At 46.1% G+C, this 18286-nt stretch overlaps 1 protein-coding gene across 2 annotated transcripts in view; it reads left to right on the forward strand.

The window, feature by feature from the left end:
* LOC121062963 (protein mono-ADP-ribosyltransferase PARP8-like) overlaps positions 1 to 17830 on the forward strand; it is a 149552-nt gene extending 131722 nt beyond the window's left edge. For both annotated transcript variants that reach the window (XM_040543264.1, XM_040543263.1), the window contains 4 exons: positions 6061 to 6139; positions 7029 to 7098; positions 16609 to 16693; positions 17728 to 17830. In XM_040543264.1, the coding sequence (XP_040399198.1) occupies positions 6061 to 6139; positions 7029 to 7098; positions 16609 to 16693; positions 17728 to 17830 (337 nt within the window). The remainder of the gene's footprint in view (positions 1 to 6060; positions 6140 to 7028; positions 7099 to 16608; positions 16694 to 17727) is intronic.
* The last annotated feature ends 456 nt before the right edge of the window (positions 17831 to 18286 follow it).

Here is an 18286-nt window from a genome sequence, read left to right on the forward strand (position 1 = left end):
AGGGAGCACTTCTTTACTGTGAGGGTGACAGAGCACTGGAACAGGTTGCCCAGAGAGATTGTGGAGTCTCCTTCTCTGGAGATATTCAAAACCCGCCTGGATGCCATCCTGCGCAATGTGCTCTAGGTGATCCTGCTTGGCAGGGGGGTTGGACTAGATGATCTTCAGAGGTCCCTTACAACCTCAGCCATTCTGTGATTTTGTGATCCTGTAATAGTCCCAAGTTTTGTCATGTCAGGGTTACATAGAAAATACAGGACAGTGTGTTCATTTTAGCATAAGAAGGGGAGGGAGGGAACATAATTTGTCCCACTAGTAAATCCAAAAGTGAGTCATGCAGAGTTTTCCATATAAGAATCACAGAGTCATAGAATCATAGAATGGCCTGGGTTGAAAAGGACCTTAAAGCTCATCTAGTTTCAACCCCCCTGCTCTGAGCAGGGTTGCCAACCACTAGAGCAGGCTGCCCAGAGCCACATCCAGCCTGGCCTTGAATGCCTCCAGGGATGGGGCATTCACAACCTCTCTGGGCAACTTGTTCCAGTGCCTCACCACCCTCTGAGTGAAAAACTTTCTCCTAATTTCTAACCTAAATCTCCCCTGTCTTAGTTTAAAACCATTCCCCCTTGTCCTATCACTACCAACACATGTAAACAGGAGTTCCCCCTCCTGTATATATGCTCCCTTCAAGTACTGAAAGGCCGCAATGAGGTCTCCCCAGAGCCTTCTCTTCTCCAAGCTAAACAAGCTCAATTCCCTCAACCTTTCTGCATAGGAGAGGTGCTCCAGCCCTCTGATCATCTTAGTGGCCCTCCTCTGGACCTGTTCCAAGAGCTCCACTTCCTTCTTGTGCTGGGGGCCCCAGGCCTGCACGCAGTATTCCAGGTGGGGTCTCACAAGAGCAGAGTAGAGGGGGACAATCGCTTCCCTCTCCCTGCTGGCCACCCCTTTTTTAATGCAGCCCAGGACATAGTTGGCCTTCGGGGCTGCAAGCATGCACTGCCGGCTCATGTCCAGCTTCTCGTCCAGCAGGACCCCCAAGTCCTTCTCCGCAGGCCTGCTCTTGAGTTCTTCTTCTCCCAGTCTATATAAATACCTGGGATTGCCCCAGCCCAAGTGCAACACCTTGCACTTGGCCTTGTTGAACCTCATTAGGTTGTCATGGGCCCACTTCTCCAGCCTGTCCAGGTCCCTCTGGATGGCATCCCTTCCCTCTATTGTATCGACTGCACTGCTCAGTTTGGTGTCATCTGCAAACTTGCTGAGGGTGCACTCGATTCCGTCGTCTATGTTGTTGATAAAGACGTTGAAGAGCACTGGACCCAAGACCGACCCTTGAGGGACACCACTTGTGACTGGCCTCCACCCAGGCATAGAACCGTTGACCACAACCCTTTGGCTGCGACCGGCCAACCAATTCTTTGTCCACCTAACAGTCCATCCTTTAAATCCATACCTCTCCAATTTGGAGAGAAGAATGTGGTGAGGGACCATATCAAAGGCTTTACTCAAGTCCAGGTAGATGATATCCATCGCCCTTCCTTTGTCCACCGATGCCGTCACTCCATCATAGAAGGCCACCAGATTGGTTAGGCAAGATCTGCCTTTGGTGAAGCCGTGCTGGCTCTCTCGGATCACCTCTTTATCTCATATATGCCTTAACATGTCTTCCAGGAGGATCTGCTCCATAATCTTCCCAGGCACAGAGGTGAGGCTCACCGGCCTGTAGTTCCCCGGGTCTTCCTTTCTCCCTTTCTTAAAAATGGGAGTAATGTTTCCCTTTTTTCAGTCACGGGGGACTTCACCCGACAGCCATGATTTTTCAAATATGATGGAGAGCGGCTCGGCAACCACATCAGCCATCTCTCTCAGCACCCTGGGATGTATATCATCTGGCTCCATGGACTTATACATATCCAATTTCATTAGGTGGTCCTGGACTTGTTCCACTGTCACAATGGGACGGAATCCACTCCTCTCACCCTCTCCTCGAGGTTCAGGGTCCTGACAGACATAGGAAACTTGACCACCACTGAAGACTGAGGCAAAGCACTTACTGAGTACCTCAGCTTTTTCCATGTCTGAGGAAGCCAGTTCTCCCTTCTCATTTATCAGAGGGGGAACACTCTCCTTGGCCTGTCTCCTCCTGCCTATGTATCTGTAGAACCCCTTCTTGTTATTCTTCACATCCCTTGCCAAGTTCAGCTCCATCTGTGCCTTGGCTTTCCTGATCCCATCTCTACACATCCAGACAACACCCCTGTATTTCTCCCAGGCTACACAACCCTGCTTCCACTTCCTGTACATTTCTCTCTTTTCCCTCAGTTTAAGCTGCAGGTCCTTGCTCAGCCATGCCGGTCGCCTGCCTCCTCTGCTCCATTTCTTCTGCTGGGGGATGGAGAGCTCTTGCGCTCTCAGAAGGGTGTCCTTAAAGAGCTGCCAGCTCTGTTACGCTCCTATGCCCTTAAGGACAGTTTCCCAGGGGATCCCAGCCAGTAATTCCTTGAGCAGATGGAAGTTTGCTCTCCTGAAGTTCATGGTCCTGACTCTGCTTTTTGCCAGACCCATATTCCTCAAGATCACAAACTCCACCAGGGCATGGTCGCTACAGCCCAGGCAGCCTCCAATCTTAACCTCTCTAATGCTCTCTTCCGCATTGGTGAGCACCAGGTCTAGTAAGGCTTCACCTCGGGTCGGTCCGTCTATTACCTGGACCAGGAAGTTATCCTCGACAGACTCCAGGAATCTCCTGGATTGTCTGGAACCTGCCATGCCACTATCCCAGCAGACATCCGGGTAGTTGAAATCCCCCATCAGGACAAGAGCTTGTGAGTGCGACAGTTCTTGCAGCTGAAGCAAGAAGGCCTCGTCAACAGACTCCCCTTGATCAGGTGGCCTGTAGCAGACCCCAACCACTAGATGTCCTTTACTGGACTGATCTTTGATTTTCACCCACAAGCTCTCAACCTGGTCATGGCTGTTTCTCAGGCACAGCTCTTCACAATCTATCCACTTCCTAACATAGAGGGCAACTCCTCCTCCCCTCCTTCCTCGCCTATCCCTTCTGAACAGTTTGTAGCCATCAACAGCCACACTTCAGTCATGGGAATCATCCCACCAGGTTTCAGTGATGGCAACTACATCATAGTTTCCTACTAGCACGGTGGCCTCCAGCTCCTCCTGTTTGTTACCCATACTGCATGCATTAGTGTAAAGGCACCTCAGCTGGGCCACCTTTTGTGAGGGAGAAGCCCTAATACCCTCTTGACCATACTCAGGTGTTTCCATAGTAACCAACATCTCACCAACCCTTGTGTCCTTCCTGCAAAATGTTATGTCATCCTCCTCCTTCACCAAGACACAAGACTGCAAGGTCTTGCTAGCACATTCCTCACCCACAAGAACTGGCATGTTACATTCAGGCTCCTTTCTAGTGACCCCAGTTTCATCCCCACCCCCCTTCATACCTAGTTCAAAGCTCTGTCAATGAACCCTGCCAAATCCCATCCTAAAACCCTTTTCTGCCGGTGGAATAAGCTATTCCTGTCTGTTGTCAGCAGGACTGGTCTCATGTAAATTGAGTCCCTCATTAAATCCAGTCCCTCATTATTTCCTATAACTGGAGGGATAGAGGAGAACACAACTTGTGCTCCCAAACCCTTGACCAGTCACCCCAAGGCTCTGAAGTCCTTCTTCATAGTCCTTAGAGAAGTTCTTCCTATTTCATCACTGCCTACCTGAAACAACAGAGGATAACAATCCGAGGGCCGTACTAGCGAAGGAAGTTTCTTCCTTACATCTTTAACCCGGGCCCCCAGAAGGCAGCAGACCTCCGTGTGTAGCGGGTCTGGTCTGCATATCGGGCCTTCTCCCTTCAGCAGTGAGTCACCAATGACAATGACCCGTCTTTTATTCTTTACTGAGGAGGTTTTAATGCAGTGGGTAGTCTGATTAGACTTTGGTGATACCTCCAAGTAGGAAGAACCATCACCCTCACCATTGTCCAGTTGTCCTTGCAGAGCAGTGTACCTGTTCTGCAGGGGCAGCTGGGGAGGTATGGGAATCACCGGGCAGGTGCACCTGCTACGCTTACAACGCCAAGCAGGGACCTTTTGCCATTGCCCCTTGTCCCCCAAGTCATCACCATCGTTGTTAGGGGGAGGAGAGAAGAGGGGGTTCACTGTAGCAGGAACTCTGTCTGCCTGCTGGTCCCCTCCTATTACCTGTTCACAAGGCAGTAGGGGGTGATGTGCTTCTCGCAGAGCCTCTGCTGGCTGCCTAAGCCTCAGGGCTGGTAGGGACTGGCTCCACCAATCTATCTCCCTCTCACACTCCCTAATGCTCCTCAGCCTCTCCACCTCTTCCTTCAGGTCAGCCACTAGTCTGAGTAAATCATTCACCTGGTTACATTTGACACAGGTGTTGTCTCTGTCACCCTGCACTGCAAGGGCCAGGCTCTGGCACTCGCTGCAGCCAGAGACCTGTGCATTATTAGCATGTTTGCATGGGACCTCTGTCTGGGTCTCCACATTTTTCTTGGCAACAGCCTTCCTTGTTTGTTTGTGTGGGGCCTCTGTCTGGGTCTCCACACTTTTCTTGGCAATAGCCTTCTGCCGGGGTGCAGCCATGGCAAAACAGCAGGCTCGCTAGTACTCTCTATGGTAGCTTCCTCGCTAAAATTATAAGTTGTAAGAGGCAGAGTTCCCAAAGGAGAGGAGAGGAAGAGAAAGGGAGGTGGGAAAGGGAGGAGAAGATCCTTCCTGAATAGCATATAATAGAAGCATAATAGAAACACGGTATGCCAGTGTATATTAAGAAACTTTTGTAGAGATTTTAAAATGCTGTGACTTTTCCCTTTAGTTATATTGCATTTACCATTTCCTTACATATGAAAGTGTTGGTATAGTTGAATGTGGTTTTGTGTGCATGTAGATAAATTTAATTCTGAGAGTGTTAGTTATGCTTTCTGATTTTCAATATTTTTAGGTAATGTCACAATTCATTTTTAATGCTCAGCATTTTTACTACTATTTATTGAGTTTCAGTATCAATAATATCTACATAATATCTACAAAGACTACACAAATATGGAAGCTTTTTAGGACTCACTAAAAGTGCAGGTTGCACTAACATCTAACAAAATGACCTTTTTGGACAACATTGCTTTGTCAACTTCAGTGTGTTTTTTTTTTCCTCTCTCTACCTTTCTCAGTCCCTTTCATCCAGTCTCTTCTAGAAAGGAGGCCTGCATACCCATGAAGTATATAATACTTTATGCCAATAAACAACATGGAGGAGTCTACACTTCTCATTACTTCATAGACTTAAATTTCCCCATAATTCAGTTTGTGTTTGCACACTGTCAAGTAATATGGGGCAGTGGAAAAGAAAGGAAGCCTGTAGTAACATACAATACAGGAATTTTATATAAACCAACATAAGGAATATAAGAAAGATCTAAGGCACAAATGTATATGTTTAAATTTCTTAGATGGAAATTGATTCCAAAGTGGCTGACTATACATTCACCTGCAGATAAATTAATTAAACCTATGTAGACTTTAAAACTACCTTTAAATAAATTATCTCCTACTGAAAATTATTTAGACATTTAGTAAGTCAAAATATATTGTTAAAGATGAATATCTAAAGTTCTTTCTCTCGTGATTTTACTATCCCACCCACAGTAAATCAGACTGCAGCCTGAGTAGGGGCAGTTTAAACTCAAGACATGCTAAAATGAAACTCTTAAGCAACCACCTAAGAACATTCCTGAGCTTAATTCAGCGGCATTTAAGTTCACGTTTATCTACTTTTGTACCTGCTTAATGGTAACTTGGCTTTCCTAAGGTCTTTGCAACACATGCAGATGTATGGGTAATTTGCAGGATTAAATCAAATTATTCTCTGACAAAGTTAACTAGCTTTCTGGCTGCCATGCAAAGGACTGTGATTCACAGAATCACAGAATCCCACCATTCTCCTTGCTGCATTCTCCATACTTAATTTGCTTACTGTGGTATGTCTATGCCAGGGTATTTTACATGATTTTAATATCTTAGGGATGAACAAGAAGCAGCAGAAGGTGTCAGCTAAAGGTGAACCAGCTTCAAGCAGTAAGGGCAGTAATACATCACAGGTACAGTAGTATATCAACCATCCCTGTAAGATTTATGGTTTCATGTTTTGGAACTTGATATCTGAAAAAGAGGTGATATTCCCTTTGTGAAAGCTCACAGTTTTATTTTATTGAATGAAATCAATAAGTCCAGAGACTCCAACCATCAAATACAGCCCAACTGCTTTTAGTAAGAATTTATGGAGTGTATGAAAGGTCCTTATGCCCTTCTTTTCCAAGCAGAAGTATTTGGGAAGAGAATGAAAATGAAATACAGATTGCATTATGACCTTTAGCAAGCCCTTGCTTTCTGAGTTCTAGACTTTTTACTGTAGAACGAAGCTCAAGGAACTGAGAGTGGTTATTGCTGGAAAATGAGCACAGTATTTCAATAATAGCAAGTCAGGGTTTTTTGTGTTTTTTTTTTCCTCATTGTTTTTTAAACATTAAACCATTAGAATTCTGCTTTACTTAAAGCAAACTCATAGCAATTATGTGTAGGACTAAATTTTGAGAAATAAATCTTACATCTGCCTCCATAGTTAACACACAAAACCAACAGAATAATCTGGCTTTGGAGAAAGATGGGTAAGTATAAAACAGCAGAAGCACTAAGAAATGATAAGACCAGTAAAATATCAAGGTGATATTTGATCACCAAAGAATCGGTGATCAAATTCACCTTGTTTTTTTTTGGTTGTTTGTTTTTCTGCTATCAATTCATTAAAATTGATTTTAAAAGTCTTAGAAATTCTATTACATTTAGAAATAAAATAGAAATGTTTTAGAAAGACTGCCTCTATCTTTGTTTATTAATAAACCACTGAAAATAAGCATCTCTCTCCTTTGCTACTTTTTCACTGTTCGTCTTAAAGCACTAATTATGTTTTCTCATGTTTTTACGTCTCAGACACAGAAGAAAGGACAACAGTCACAATTTTTGCAAAGTCGCAACTTAAAGTGCATAGCCTTATGTGAAGGTAAGCTGAAAGCCCTTGAAAAACTGTTTTAGTCATGGGAACGGTGATACTGCATGTAAATCAGCGTGACCTTTAGTTCCAGTACTGGTTGGTTTTAAGCTAGGTACCAAGGGGGATGGGGATGAAATGAAGCTCAGCAGAGATGAGCCTGGGGGAGCAATGCCAGGGTTGGGGGTGAGGGCAGTGGAGCAACTGAAGTGCATCTACACTAATGCACGCAGCATGGGCAACAAACAGGAGGAGAAGGAAGCCATCGTGCAGCAGGAAGGCTATGACTTGGTTGCCATCGCTGAAATGTGGTAGGACAGCTCCCATGACTGGAGTGCTGTAATGGATGGCTATAAGCTCTTCAGAAGGGACAGGCAACAAAGGAGGGGTGGTGGCGTGACTCTCTGTATTAGAGAGTGTTTCGATGTTGTTGAGCTCGGGGCTGGGAATGATAAGGTCGAGTCCTTACGGATAAGGATCAGGGGGATGGCCAACAAGGCGGACATCTTGGTGGGGGTCTACTATAGACAGCCAAGCCAGGATGAAGAGATGGATGAGGCGTTCTGTAAGCAGTTGGTGGAAGTTGTGCAATTGCCAGCACTTGTTCTCATGGGGGACTCCAACTTAGACATATGCTGGAAATACAGTACAGCCCTAAGGAAGAAGTCTAGGAGGTTACTGGAGTGTGTGGAAGATAGCTTCCTGACTCAGCTGGTTAGTGAGCCTACCAGAGGGCGTGCCCCGCTAGACCTGCTGTTCACAAACAGAGGAGGACTGGTGAGAGATGCGGTGGTCGGGAGCTGTCTTGGACAGAGTGACCATGAAATGGTAGAGTTCTCTATTCTTAGTGAAGTCAGGAGGGGGGGTCAGTAAAACTGCTACCTTGGATTTCCGGAGGGCAGACTTTGATCTGTTCAGGATGCTGGTAGGGAGGGTCCCTTGGGAGTCAGTCCTGAAGGGCAGAGGGGTCCAGAAAGGCTGGACACTCCTCAAGAAGAAAGTCTTAAAGGCGCGAGAGCAGGCTGTTCCCGTGTGCCATAAGATGAGCCGGCGGGGAAGAAGGCCGGTGTGGCTGAACAGGGAAATTTTGCTGAGTCTCCAGGAGAAAAAGAGAGCTTATGTCTAGTGGAAAAAGGGACAGGCAACTCGGGGGGAGTACAAGGAAGTTACCAGCATATGCAGGGAAATAATCAGAAAGGCTAAAGCCCAGCATGAGCTCAACCTGGCCACTATGGTAAAGGAAAACTAAAAATGGTTTTACAAATATATTAACAGTAAGTGGAGGGCCAAGGAGAATCTCCAACCTTTACTGGATGCAGGGGTGAACATGACTACTGAGGATAAAGAGAAGGCTGAGGTTCTTAATGTCTTCTTTACATCTGTCTTTAATAGTCAGACCACTTATGCTCAGGGTACTCAGCCTCCTGACCTGGAAGTCTGGGATGGGAAGCAGAAGAAATCCCCCACAATTCAGGTGGAAACAGTTAGAGACCTGCTGCTCCACCTGGTGTGGGGACAGAGGCGTATACGAACTTGGATAGCCACCAAAGTCTTATCACTTTGGTTGGCAGAAAGCCCTGGTAACAGACCAGGAGAAACTTGGGAAAGCACCGAAAGACTGTTTTTGTAGTATAAGCGGTACCCTGAGATTGTTTAACCTTGGGCAGTGAGAAAGTAACAAAGTGCACGTACACTATTCTGTTGCTAGGAGGTTTCCATGGTATTGTGCTATCTCGGGATAGATATAAAAGAGCAGAGGTAGAGACAATAAAAAAACTTATTTTCCTTCGCTTACAACTTGCATCAGAGTCCGTGCGTTCATTGCCACAACTGGCGCACAACATGGGTCCTAAGTAGAGGAGCCAAGAAACGGCCGAACCTGTGGCAAGCCCTGTTGAACTGCAAAGCTGCTCAAAGGAAGCAGGACAGGAGACCAAAGCGATAAGACTTTGATGGCTATCCAAGTTTGTATATGTCTCTGTCCCCACACCCGGACTGTCACAAGTCCATGGGGCCAGATGGGATCCACCCGAGGGTGCTGAGGGAGTTAGCGGATGTGATTGCTGAGCCGCTTTCTGTCATCTATCAGTGGTCATGGTCATCTGGAGAGGTCCCAGATGACTGGAGACTTGCTAATGTGATGCCTATCTATCAGAAGGACCATAAGGAGGACCCGAGGAACTACAGGCCTGTCAGCCTGACCTCGGTGCCAGGAAAGGTGATAGAACAGGTCATCTTGAATGCAATCACACAGTATGTGCGGGACAACCAGGGGATCAGGCCCAGTCAGCATGGGTTCATGAAAGGCAAGTCCTGCCTGACCAACCTCATCTCCTTCCATGACCGGGTGACCCACCTGGTGGATGAGGGAAAGGCTGTTGATGTAGTCTACCTAGACTTCAGCAAGGCCTTTGACATGGTCTCCCACAGTGTTCTCCTGGAGAACCTGGCAGCCCATGGCTTGGACAGGTACACTCTTTGCTGGGTTAAAAACTGCCTGGACAGCCAGGCCCAGAGAGTGGTGGTGAATGGAGTGAAATCCAGCTGGCGACCGGTCACCAGTGGTGTTCCCCAGGGGTCGGTGTTGGGGCCCATCCTCTTTAATATCTTTATTGATGATTTGGATGAGGGAATGGAGAGCACCCTCAGTTAGTTTGCAGAGGGCACCAAGTTGGGGAGAAGTGTCGATCTGCCGGAGGGTAGGACGTCCCTGCAGAGGGACCTGGACAGGTTGGATCGATGGTCAGAGGCCAATGGGATGAGGTTCAACATAGATAAGTGCTGGGTCCTGCACTTCGGTCACAAAAAAAACATGCAATGCTACAGGCTTGGGGCAGAGTGGGTGGAAAGATGTGGCTGAAAAGGATCTGGGGGTGTTGGTCAATGCTCGCCTGAACATGAGCCAGCTGTGTGTCCAGGTGGCTAAGAAGGCCAATGGCATCCTGGCTTGTATCAGGAATAGTGTCGCCAGCAGTGTCTTTAACTATCTGTTGTATCGCTCAACTTTCCCGGAGGCTGGTGCATGATAGGGGATATGATACACCCACTCAATACCGTGCTTTTGGCCCAAGTGTCTATAAGGTTGTTTCAGAAATGAGTCCCATTGTCTGACTCAATTCTTTCTGGGGTGCCATGTCGCCATAGGACTTGCTTTTCAAGGCCCAGGATAGTGTTCCGGGCGGTGGCATGGGGCACAGGATATGTTTCCAGCCATCCGGTGGTTGCTTCCACCATTGTAAGTACGTGGCGCTTGCCGTTGCGGGTTTGAGGGAGTGTGATGTAATCTATCTGCCAGGCCTCTCCATATTTATATTTCAGCCATCGTCCTCCATACCAAAGAGGATTTGACTGTTTGGCTTGCTTGATTGCAGCACATGTTTCACAATCATGAATAACCTGTGCTATAGTGTCCATGGTCAGGTCCACCCCTCGATCACAAGCCCATCTGTATGTTGCATCTCTGCCTTGATGGCCTGAGGTGTCATGGGCCCATCGGGCTATAAATAATTCACCTTTATGTTGCCAGTCCAGGTCCACCTGAGCCACTTCAATCTTAGCAGCCTGATCTACCTGCTGGTTATGATGTTCTTCAGTGGCCCGATTCTTAGGTATATGTGTATCTACATGGCGTACTATTACAACCAGGTGGGTTTGCCTCTGCACTGCCAGTTGATCTGCTTCCATTGCTGTAACCACCGTCACAGGACATTTGCCACAATCCATTAGTCATTAAAGAGACAGAACACTTTTCTCATTGGGTAATATCTAAAGATATCTAAAGATGAATAGATATCTAAAGAATATCTAAAGATGAAGGCCATCTGGATGGCCTTCACTTCTGCAAAGTGGCTCTATTCACCTTCTCCTTCAGCAGTTTCTGCAACTTGTTGTGTAAGAAGCCATACTGCAGCCTTCCACCTGCAATGGTTTCTAATGATATGACAGGGCCCATCAGTGAACAGGGATTATCATTTCTCATTTTCTGGTAGTTTATTATACAGTGGGGCCCATTCAGCACGTGTCACCTCCTCTTCTGATAATATTCCAAAATCTCTGCCTTCTGTCCAGTCCACAATCACTTCCAAGATTCCTGGGCAACTGGTGTTTCCTATTCAAGCCCATTGTGTGATCAGTGCAACCCACTTCATTGACATAGCATCAGTTGCATGATGTGTAGAGGGGACCCTTCCTTTGAACATGCAGACCAGCACCAGTAATCGGGGTGCCAGGAGGAGCTGTGCTTCAGTACCAACCACTTCTGAAGCAGATCAAACTCCTTCATATGCTGCCAATATCTCTTCTTCCGTTGTAGTTGTGTAGGCCTGGGATCCTCTGTATCCCTGACTCCAAAACCCTAGGGGTCGCCCTCGAGTTTCCCCAGGCTCTTTCTGCCAGAGGCTCCAGGTGGGACCATTCTCCCCGGCTGTGGTGTAGAGCACATTCTTTACATCTGGTCCTGTTCGGACTGGCCCAAGGGCTACTGCATGAACTATTTCCTGCTTAATTTCTTCAAAGGCTTGTCGTTGCTCAGGGCCCCATTCAAAAGCATTCTTCTTACGGGTTACTTGGTAGAGCGGGTTTACAATCAGACTGTAATTTGGAATGTGCATTCTCCAAAACCCCACGACACCTAGGAAAGTTTGTATTTCTTTTTTGCTAGTTGGTGGAGACATAGCTGTTATATCTCTCGTGCAGGTCCTTTAACTTTATTTTGTCTTATGGCAAAACCGGCCTTCAGAAGGATTTAGACTATTTTCTTCCCTTTCTCGAAAACTTCCTCTGCAGTGTCACCCCACACAATGATGTCATCGATGTACTGCAGGTGTTCAGGAGCTTCCCCCTGCTCCAGCGCAGACTGGATCAGTCCATGGCAAATGGTAGGGCTGTGTTTCCACCCCTGGGGCAGCCGATTCCAAGTATATTGGACACCCCTCCAAGTGAAAGCCAACTGTGGCCTGCACTCTGCTGCTAGAGGGATGGAGAAAAATGCATTAGCGATATCAATTGTGGCATACCACTTGGCTGCCTTTGATTCCAGTTCGTACTGGAGTTCTAGCATGTCCGGCACTGCAGTAGTCAGTGGTGGCGTGACTTCATTCAGGCCATGATAGTCCACTGTTAGTCTCCACTCACCATTAGGCTTTCGCACTGGCCATATGGGACTATTAAAAGGTGAATGGGTCTTGCTGATCACTCCTTGGCTCTCCAGTTGACGAATTAGCTTATGGATGGGAATCAGGGAGTCTCGGTTGGTGCGATATTGCCGCCGGTGCACCGTTGTGGTAGCGATTGGCACTTGCTGTTCTTCAACCCTCATGAACCCCACAACAGAAGGGTCCTCTGAGAGACCGGGCAAGGTAGACAACTGTTTAATGTCCTCTGTCTCTAAGGCAGCTATGCCAAAAGCCCAGCGGAACCCTTTTGGGTCCTTGAAATATCCTCTTCTGAGACTATGCCAAGGATGCATGGAGCATCCGGGCCAGTCACAATACGGTGCTTTTGCCACTCATTTCCGGTTAGACTCACTTCAGCCTCCGATACAGTTAACTGCTGGGATCCCCCCGTCACCACATAAATACAGATGGGCTCTGGCCCTTTATAGCTTGATGGCATTTGAGTGCATTGCACCAGTGTCTACTAAAGCCTTATACTTCTGTGCGTCAGATGTGCCAGGCCATCAAATCCACACAGTCCAATAAACTCGATTGTCCCTTTCCTCCCCCTGGCTGGAGGCAGTTCCCCTCTAGTCCTGGTCAGAATCTTCGTTTCTGTGTTTAAAGGACTGCCTGCTGGAAGTTGGAGCAGCAAGCTTCTCAGAGAACCCCTTTTTCCCGATTGTTTTCTTTTGCAACTCACGTACCCGTGCCTCTAGGGTCGCGGTAGATTTTCCATCCCATTTTCTCATGTCCTCTCCATGGTCACGTAGGTAAAACCACAGGGTGGCGCGGGGTGTGTACCCACCATATTGTCTTCCTTGCACGGATGAACGCTTCCCCTGATAGCTGAGACACTGGTTTGTACAGGTGGGGAGGAAAATAAAGTCTCTTTAAGTTGGTGGACCTCTTCAGAAAGTTTCTCCACAGCCGAGACGCAGGCCTGTAGGGAAGAGGAGAGACTTTCTTCGTACTGCCGGAGTTGTTTAGCCACTTCATCCACTGTGGGTTCCTCATCCTTTTTCCAGGCCATTATTGCCAATGAGCTGGCCCATGCTGATGGTGCACTCCGTACAAACTTCCGCCACATGGGTCATGTACACTGGACTTCATCTGGATCTGTGGATATTTGTGCGTCGTCTAGGTCCTTATAAATTACCTCCCGTATGGCTAATTCCCTCAGGTACTGAATTCCCTTCTCCATGGTGGTCCACTTGACTGGTAGACATACAAGTTCTTCCTTGAAGGGATACCTTTCCTTCAGAGCTGACAGGAGACGCCTCCAGAGGCTGTGAGATCGTGCTCCATCTCCAATTGCTTTGTCAATGCCTGCATCTCTAGCAAGGGATCCCAGCCGCCTGGCTTCCCTGCCCTCTAATTCCACACCATTGGCTCCAGTGTCCCAGCACCGGAGCAGCCAGGTGACAAGCTGCTCACCTATGCAGCGACCAAAATCTTTTTGCACATCTCGTAGCTCACGCTGGTATAGGGTTCGGGTAGTTACTGTTGATTTTTCGACATCCTCATCTTCATCCTCCTGCACCTCTGATGGCCCAGCCTTGTCTTCTCTATACCTAGACCTAGCAGAAGACTGTCTGTGTTCTAAACGACCTGAGTCTCTATACCATTTTTTCACCTTGTCTACAGGGGCAACTTGCACTGCTACAGCTCGTTTCTCTGACCCAGCCACAGGGTCTGCCACAGGGGTTGGAATATCCTTTGCAGGGGCAACTTGCACTGCTACAGCTTGTTTCTCTGACCCAGCCACAGGAGCGGGAGCGGCTGCAGGGGCTGGAACTGGAACGGTTGCAGGAGCTGGAACTGGAACGGCTGCAGGAGCTGGAACTAGGTTGATAGTAGCATCAATTGCAGCTCGATAGGCACAAGCCAGACCCCAGCACACTACAGTGATTTGTGTCACTTTGGAACTGCCAGAGTCATGACACCTTTTTTTCAAGCATTCTACCAGTTTTTTAGGATTTTGCAGTTGTTCAGGGGTGAATGTCCAAAGCACTGGAGGTGCCCACTGTTCTAGAAACCTGCCCATATCCTCCCACACTCCCTGCCACTCGCAACTATCCCGCCTCAAGACAGATCTCCGGATGAGATTCCTAAGTAGTTGTTTAACCTTAAACAAAACCTGAAGCGCATTCAGGAGACATAACAACAAGAACATGCTGGTCTGAGTATCCCAAGGATATTCAACATCTTGGAGAACTATCGTAACTAGCTCGGGGGATAAGAGGGTGGTGAAGGAGGAAGGGAGAGTGAACAGGTAGGAAAAAATATCTTCCCCTGTCCCCTCCACAGATTGGCTCCCTGATGAAAAAAGGCAATAGGTGTAATTGCTAATAGTTTCTGAGATATGGTTTCCGAAGTATAGAGTCGACGACAGTGCTGAGTACAAATACCAGGTTAGTCTCATGACCAGATACTTCATCATATCATAAGCCATCGTTACACCACACAGAACCATAACAATCTTAAACCAGGGCCCGGAAAGGATAAACAGCATGACAGGGAGCACATACAGAAAGTAACTTGCTATAAAACTCAATTTGGAAAACAGGCACAGCAGACTTGAGATTAAGGCAATCAACATTGTGACTAGCAACTATTAAGCAGGTCCAATACTTATACCAATTTTAGTTTAACACACTCTGGTCAGATCTGTCGTTATCTCAACCCTTCGGGCCCCACGTCGGGCGCCAAAAGGACTGTTGTGGTTTAACCCGGCCGGCAGCTAAACACCACACAGCCGTTTGCTCACCCTCCCCCCTCCCTCTCTGGGATGGGGGAGAGGAACGGGAAAGTGAAGCCTGTGAGTTGAGATAGATGCAGTTTATTAAGACAGGAAAATGATAATAACAATAATAATAATAATAATAATAATAATAGTATTACTACTAATAATGTGTACGAAACAAGTGATGCACAATGCAATTGCTCACCACCCGCTGACCGATGCCCAGCCTATCCCCGAGTAGCCTGCCCCCCCCCCACCCCAGCTAGCCACCCCTATATATTGTTCAGCATGATGTCAGATGGTATGGAATACCCCTTTGGCCAGTTTGGGTCAGCTGTCCTGGGTCTGTCCCCTCCCAGCTCCTGCTGCACCCCTAGCCTGCCCGCTGGCAGGACAGAGCGAGAAGCTGAAAAGTCCTTGGCTTGGTGTAAGCACTGCTCTGCAACAATTAAAACATCAGCATGTTATCAGCGCTCTTCTCATCCTAATCCAAAACATAGCACCCTACCAGCTACTAGGAGGAAAATTAACTCTGTCCTAAGTGAAACCAGGACAACACCGTAACCAGCAACTATTAAACTGATATAATGCTTATAAGAATTTTTTTAACAGTGTCTCATCAGATCTGTCATTATCTCAACCCTTCAGGCCCCACTTTCTGTGCCAAAAGGACGGTTTTGGTTCATCTAGCAGGCTGCTAATCGTCAGACAGCTGTTTGTTCACTCCCTTCTCCCCTCCCAGTGGGATGGGGGAGAGAAATGGAAGAAAGGGTAAAAGCTTGTGGGTTGAGATAAAGACACTTTAATAGGACAGAAAAGGAAGAGGAAAATAATGTTAATAATTATGATAAAGGAATATACAAAACAAGTGATGCACAATGCAATTGCTCACCACCTGCTGACCAATGCCCAGTCAGACCCTGAGCAGCAGCATCTACCCCTTGGCCAGCCCCCCTCATTTTATTGTTCAGCATGATGTTATATGGTATGGAATATCCCTTTGGCCACTTTGGGCCAGCTGTCCTGGTTGTGTACCAGCTTCTTGTGCACCCGCAGCCTTCCTGCTGGTAGGGTGGTTTGAAAAGCTGAAAAGTCCTTGACTCTGTGTAAGCACTGCTCAGCAATGCGTAAAACATCAGTGTGTTATCAACATTATTCAAAATAAATCCAGAACACAGCACCATACCAGCTGATATGAAGAAAAATAACTCTATCCCAGCCACAACCAGGACAATACTTTTTCATTTTTCTTGTTTCGTAGTCTCTGGAGCAGATTTTGGGCCTTCAAATGACTCCATTTATGTTAAGTGCCAAATGATCATAAAAGCCAGCTTTGGTTTACAATCAGTGTGTGAAGAACTGGCTCCCAAAACATAATCATTTGTGTTTTCTGGAAAGCATAACCTGTTTTGGAAACCAGAATCCAGTTCATCTCCCTGTTTGCACTAGCAGCCAACTTGGAGACTACACCATGCCACAAACATGCACTGGAAAACTTGACATTCCCACAAAGCTATTTTGTGTGTTAAAAAGTGTGTTTAAGTGTGTAAAAAAGCAAATGTTTCAAAGCAGTGTTTTCCAGGTATGTTTTGATCACTATGAAATTTATTCTTTCTCTAATAGTGATAACCTCTTCCGATCTGCACAAACATGGAGTGATATGGGTAGTTCCCAATACAGATCATGTGTGTACAAGATTTTTCTTTGTGTGAGTACAAAGCTTCTTTTAACATTCAACTTCTCTCTTTTCTAGGCCATTTTCCTCATGTTCCCGTCAACAACTGTAAATGAATTGGATAAAAGATATTTATGATAACTGTTTCTAATTCTTTAAAGAATCACTTCGGTTTTTATTTATCTCTGTACCTGGTTTTGTTAGGGAATGTATGGCTACGTGAGTGACGAAGATTTAGGAGACATTTTTATATAAAAGAAAAAAATGCAACGAATGGAGAGTTACTGATTTTTCCCACTCTATTGCATTACTTCATGTTGCACTGTCTGTCCATCTATTGCAAAATATCTCTTCTGTTCAGGTGTATGTTTTAAAGCTAATCAGTTCATTAATGAGAAAAGGCTTTCTATCTGTGATGTGAGCGTTTCCCCTCTCATCTATGACTTGTAATTATACATTGACATAAATTTCAGCCCTGCAAACACAAACCAGTGGAGAAGCATACAGACTTCAGATTCACCAGCACTGGGGGCTTGCAGTGATCAGGATTGCTTTATTCATGCAAATCCTTAAAGAAGATGGGTTCTAGTAAGAAGAAAACCCTGGAAGCTGTCATGGTGTTACCACTAAGTGGAGGCCTGCTTGTGACAGGAATTTGAGTACTGCAGGTGTTGCAGTGCCTTGTGCATGCTTTGGTACCGACCTCGTGCAGGGTGGTCCAGGAGCAGCCACAGAAACAGCCCTTTCCTTTATACATTGAGCCAGAGGGGAGTTGCTAACGTGCCTCAGTGGGCCCAGTGCTGGCAGTACTGCAGAAGTCCCCTTTGGGTCCCAGCGGATTGTTCAACCTCAGGGTTTCAATGACAATGGAAGTCCTTCCACCCTTCACTCTCTAGAGTTCAGGATCTGCATATAACAGTGAAATGCAGCAGAGCATTTTAATAGTAAGCATGTCAATACATAAAATAAATGCTCTTAATTACTGAATGAAACAATGTTTTGGATGGTTTTAGGTAGATTAATAAAACACTAATTTGATTTTATTCTCTGTACTTTTTTTTTTTTAGTTATGAAGATGGTCACGTGGGTGATACAAGTATAAATACACAGGAACCAAACATTTATAAAGAGATTCTTCGAGTCATTGGCAATCAAACTGCTACTGGTTAAAAGGACCACTCTTATTTAATTGATGTGATTTGGAATCCTTCCTCAGTCTCAAAGCTGGATTTTGAACTGAAGAAGATGCAAAACCTAATTTATTATTACTATATTCTAAGCAAATTAACCCTTTGAATACTTACTGCTTTCTTACTTAGTATTTCTTATCTCATCAAAATACCTGAGATGGTATGAATTAGCAACTGTAGAGCTGCAGTCTGTTAATATACTATAATTAATAATAATTAAAGAGGCATTTGGATTGCTCACAATAAACAGACTTTAAAAAAGAACTTCTGGGCTGATACTGTTATGTTAAACTCTTCTGGAGGTTTTAGTACTGTATATTGGTATTTTAAATTTACAATGACTGAATTATAAGCGAGAGAGAAGATTTTATAGCAGAGAACCTGTATTACATAGGACACTTTGCAATATGTAAAATATTATCATATTTAAATACAA

Source organism: Cygnus olor (genome assembly GCF_009769625.2).
Source record: "Cygnus olor isolate bCygOlo1 chromosome W unlocalized genomic scaffold, bCygOlo1.pri.v2 SUPER_W4, whole genome shotgun sequence".
NCBI classification, from domain to species: domain Eukaryota; kingdom Metazoa; phylum Chordata; class Aves; order Anseriformes; family Anatidae; genus Cygnus; species Cygnus olor.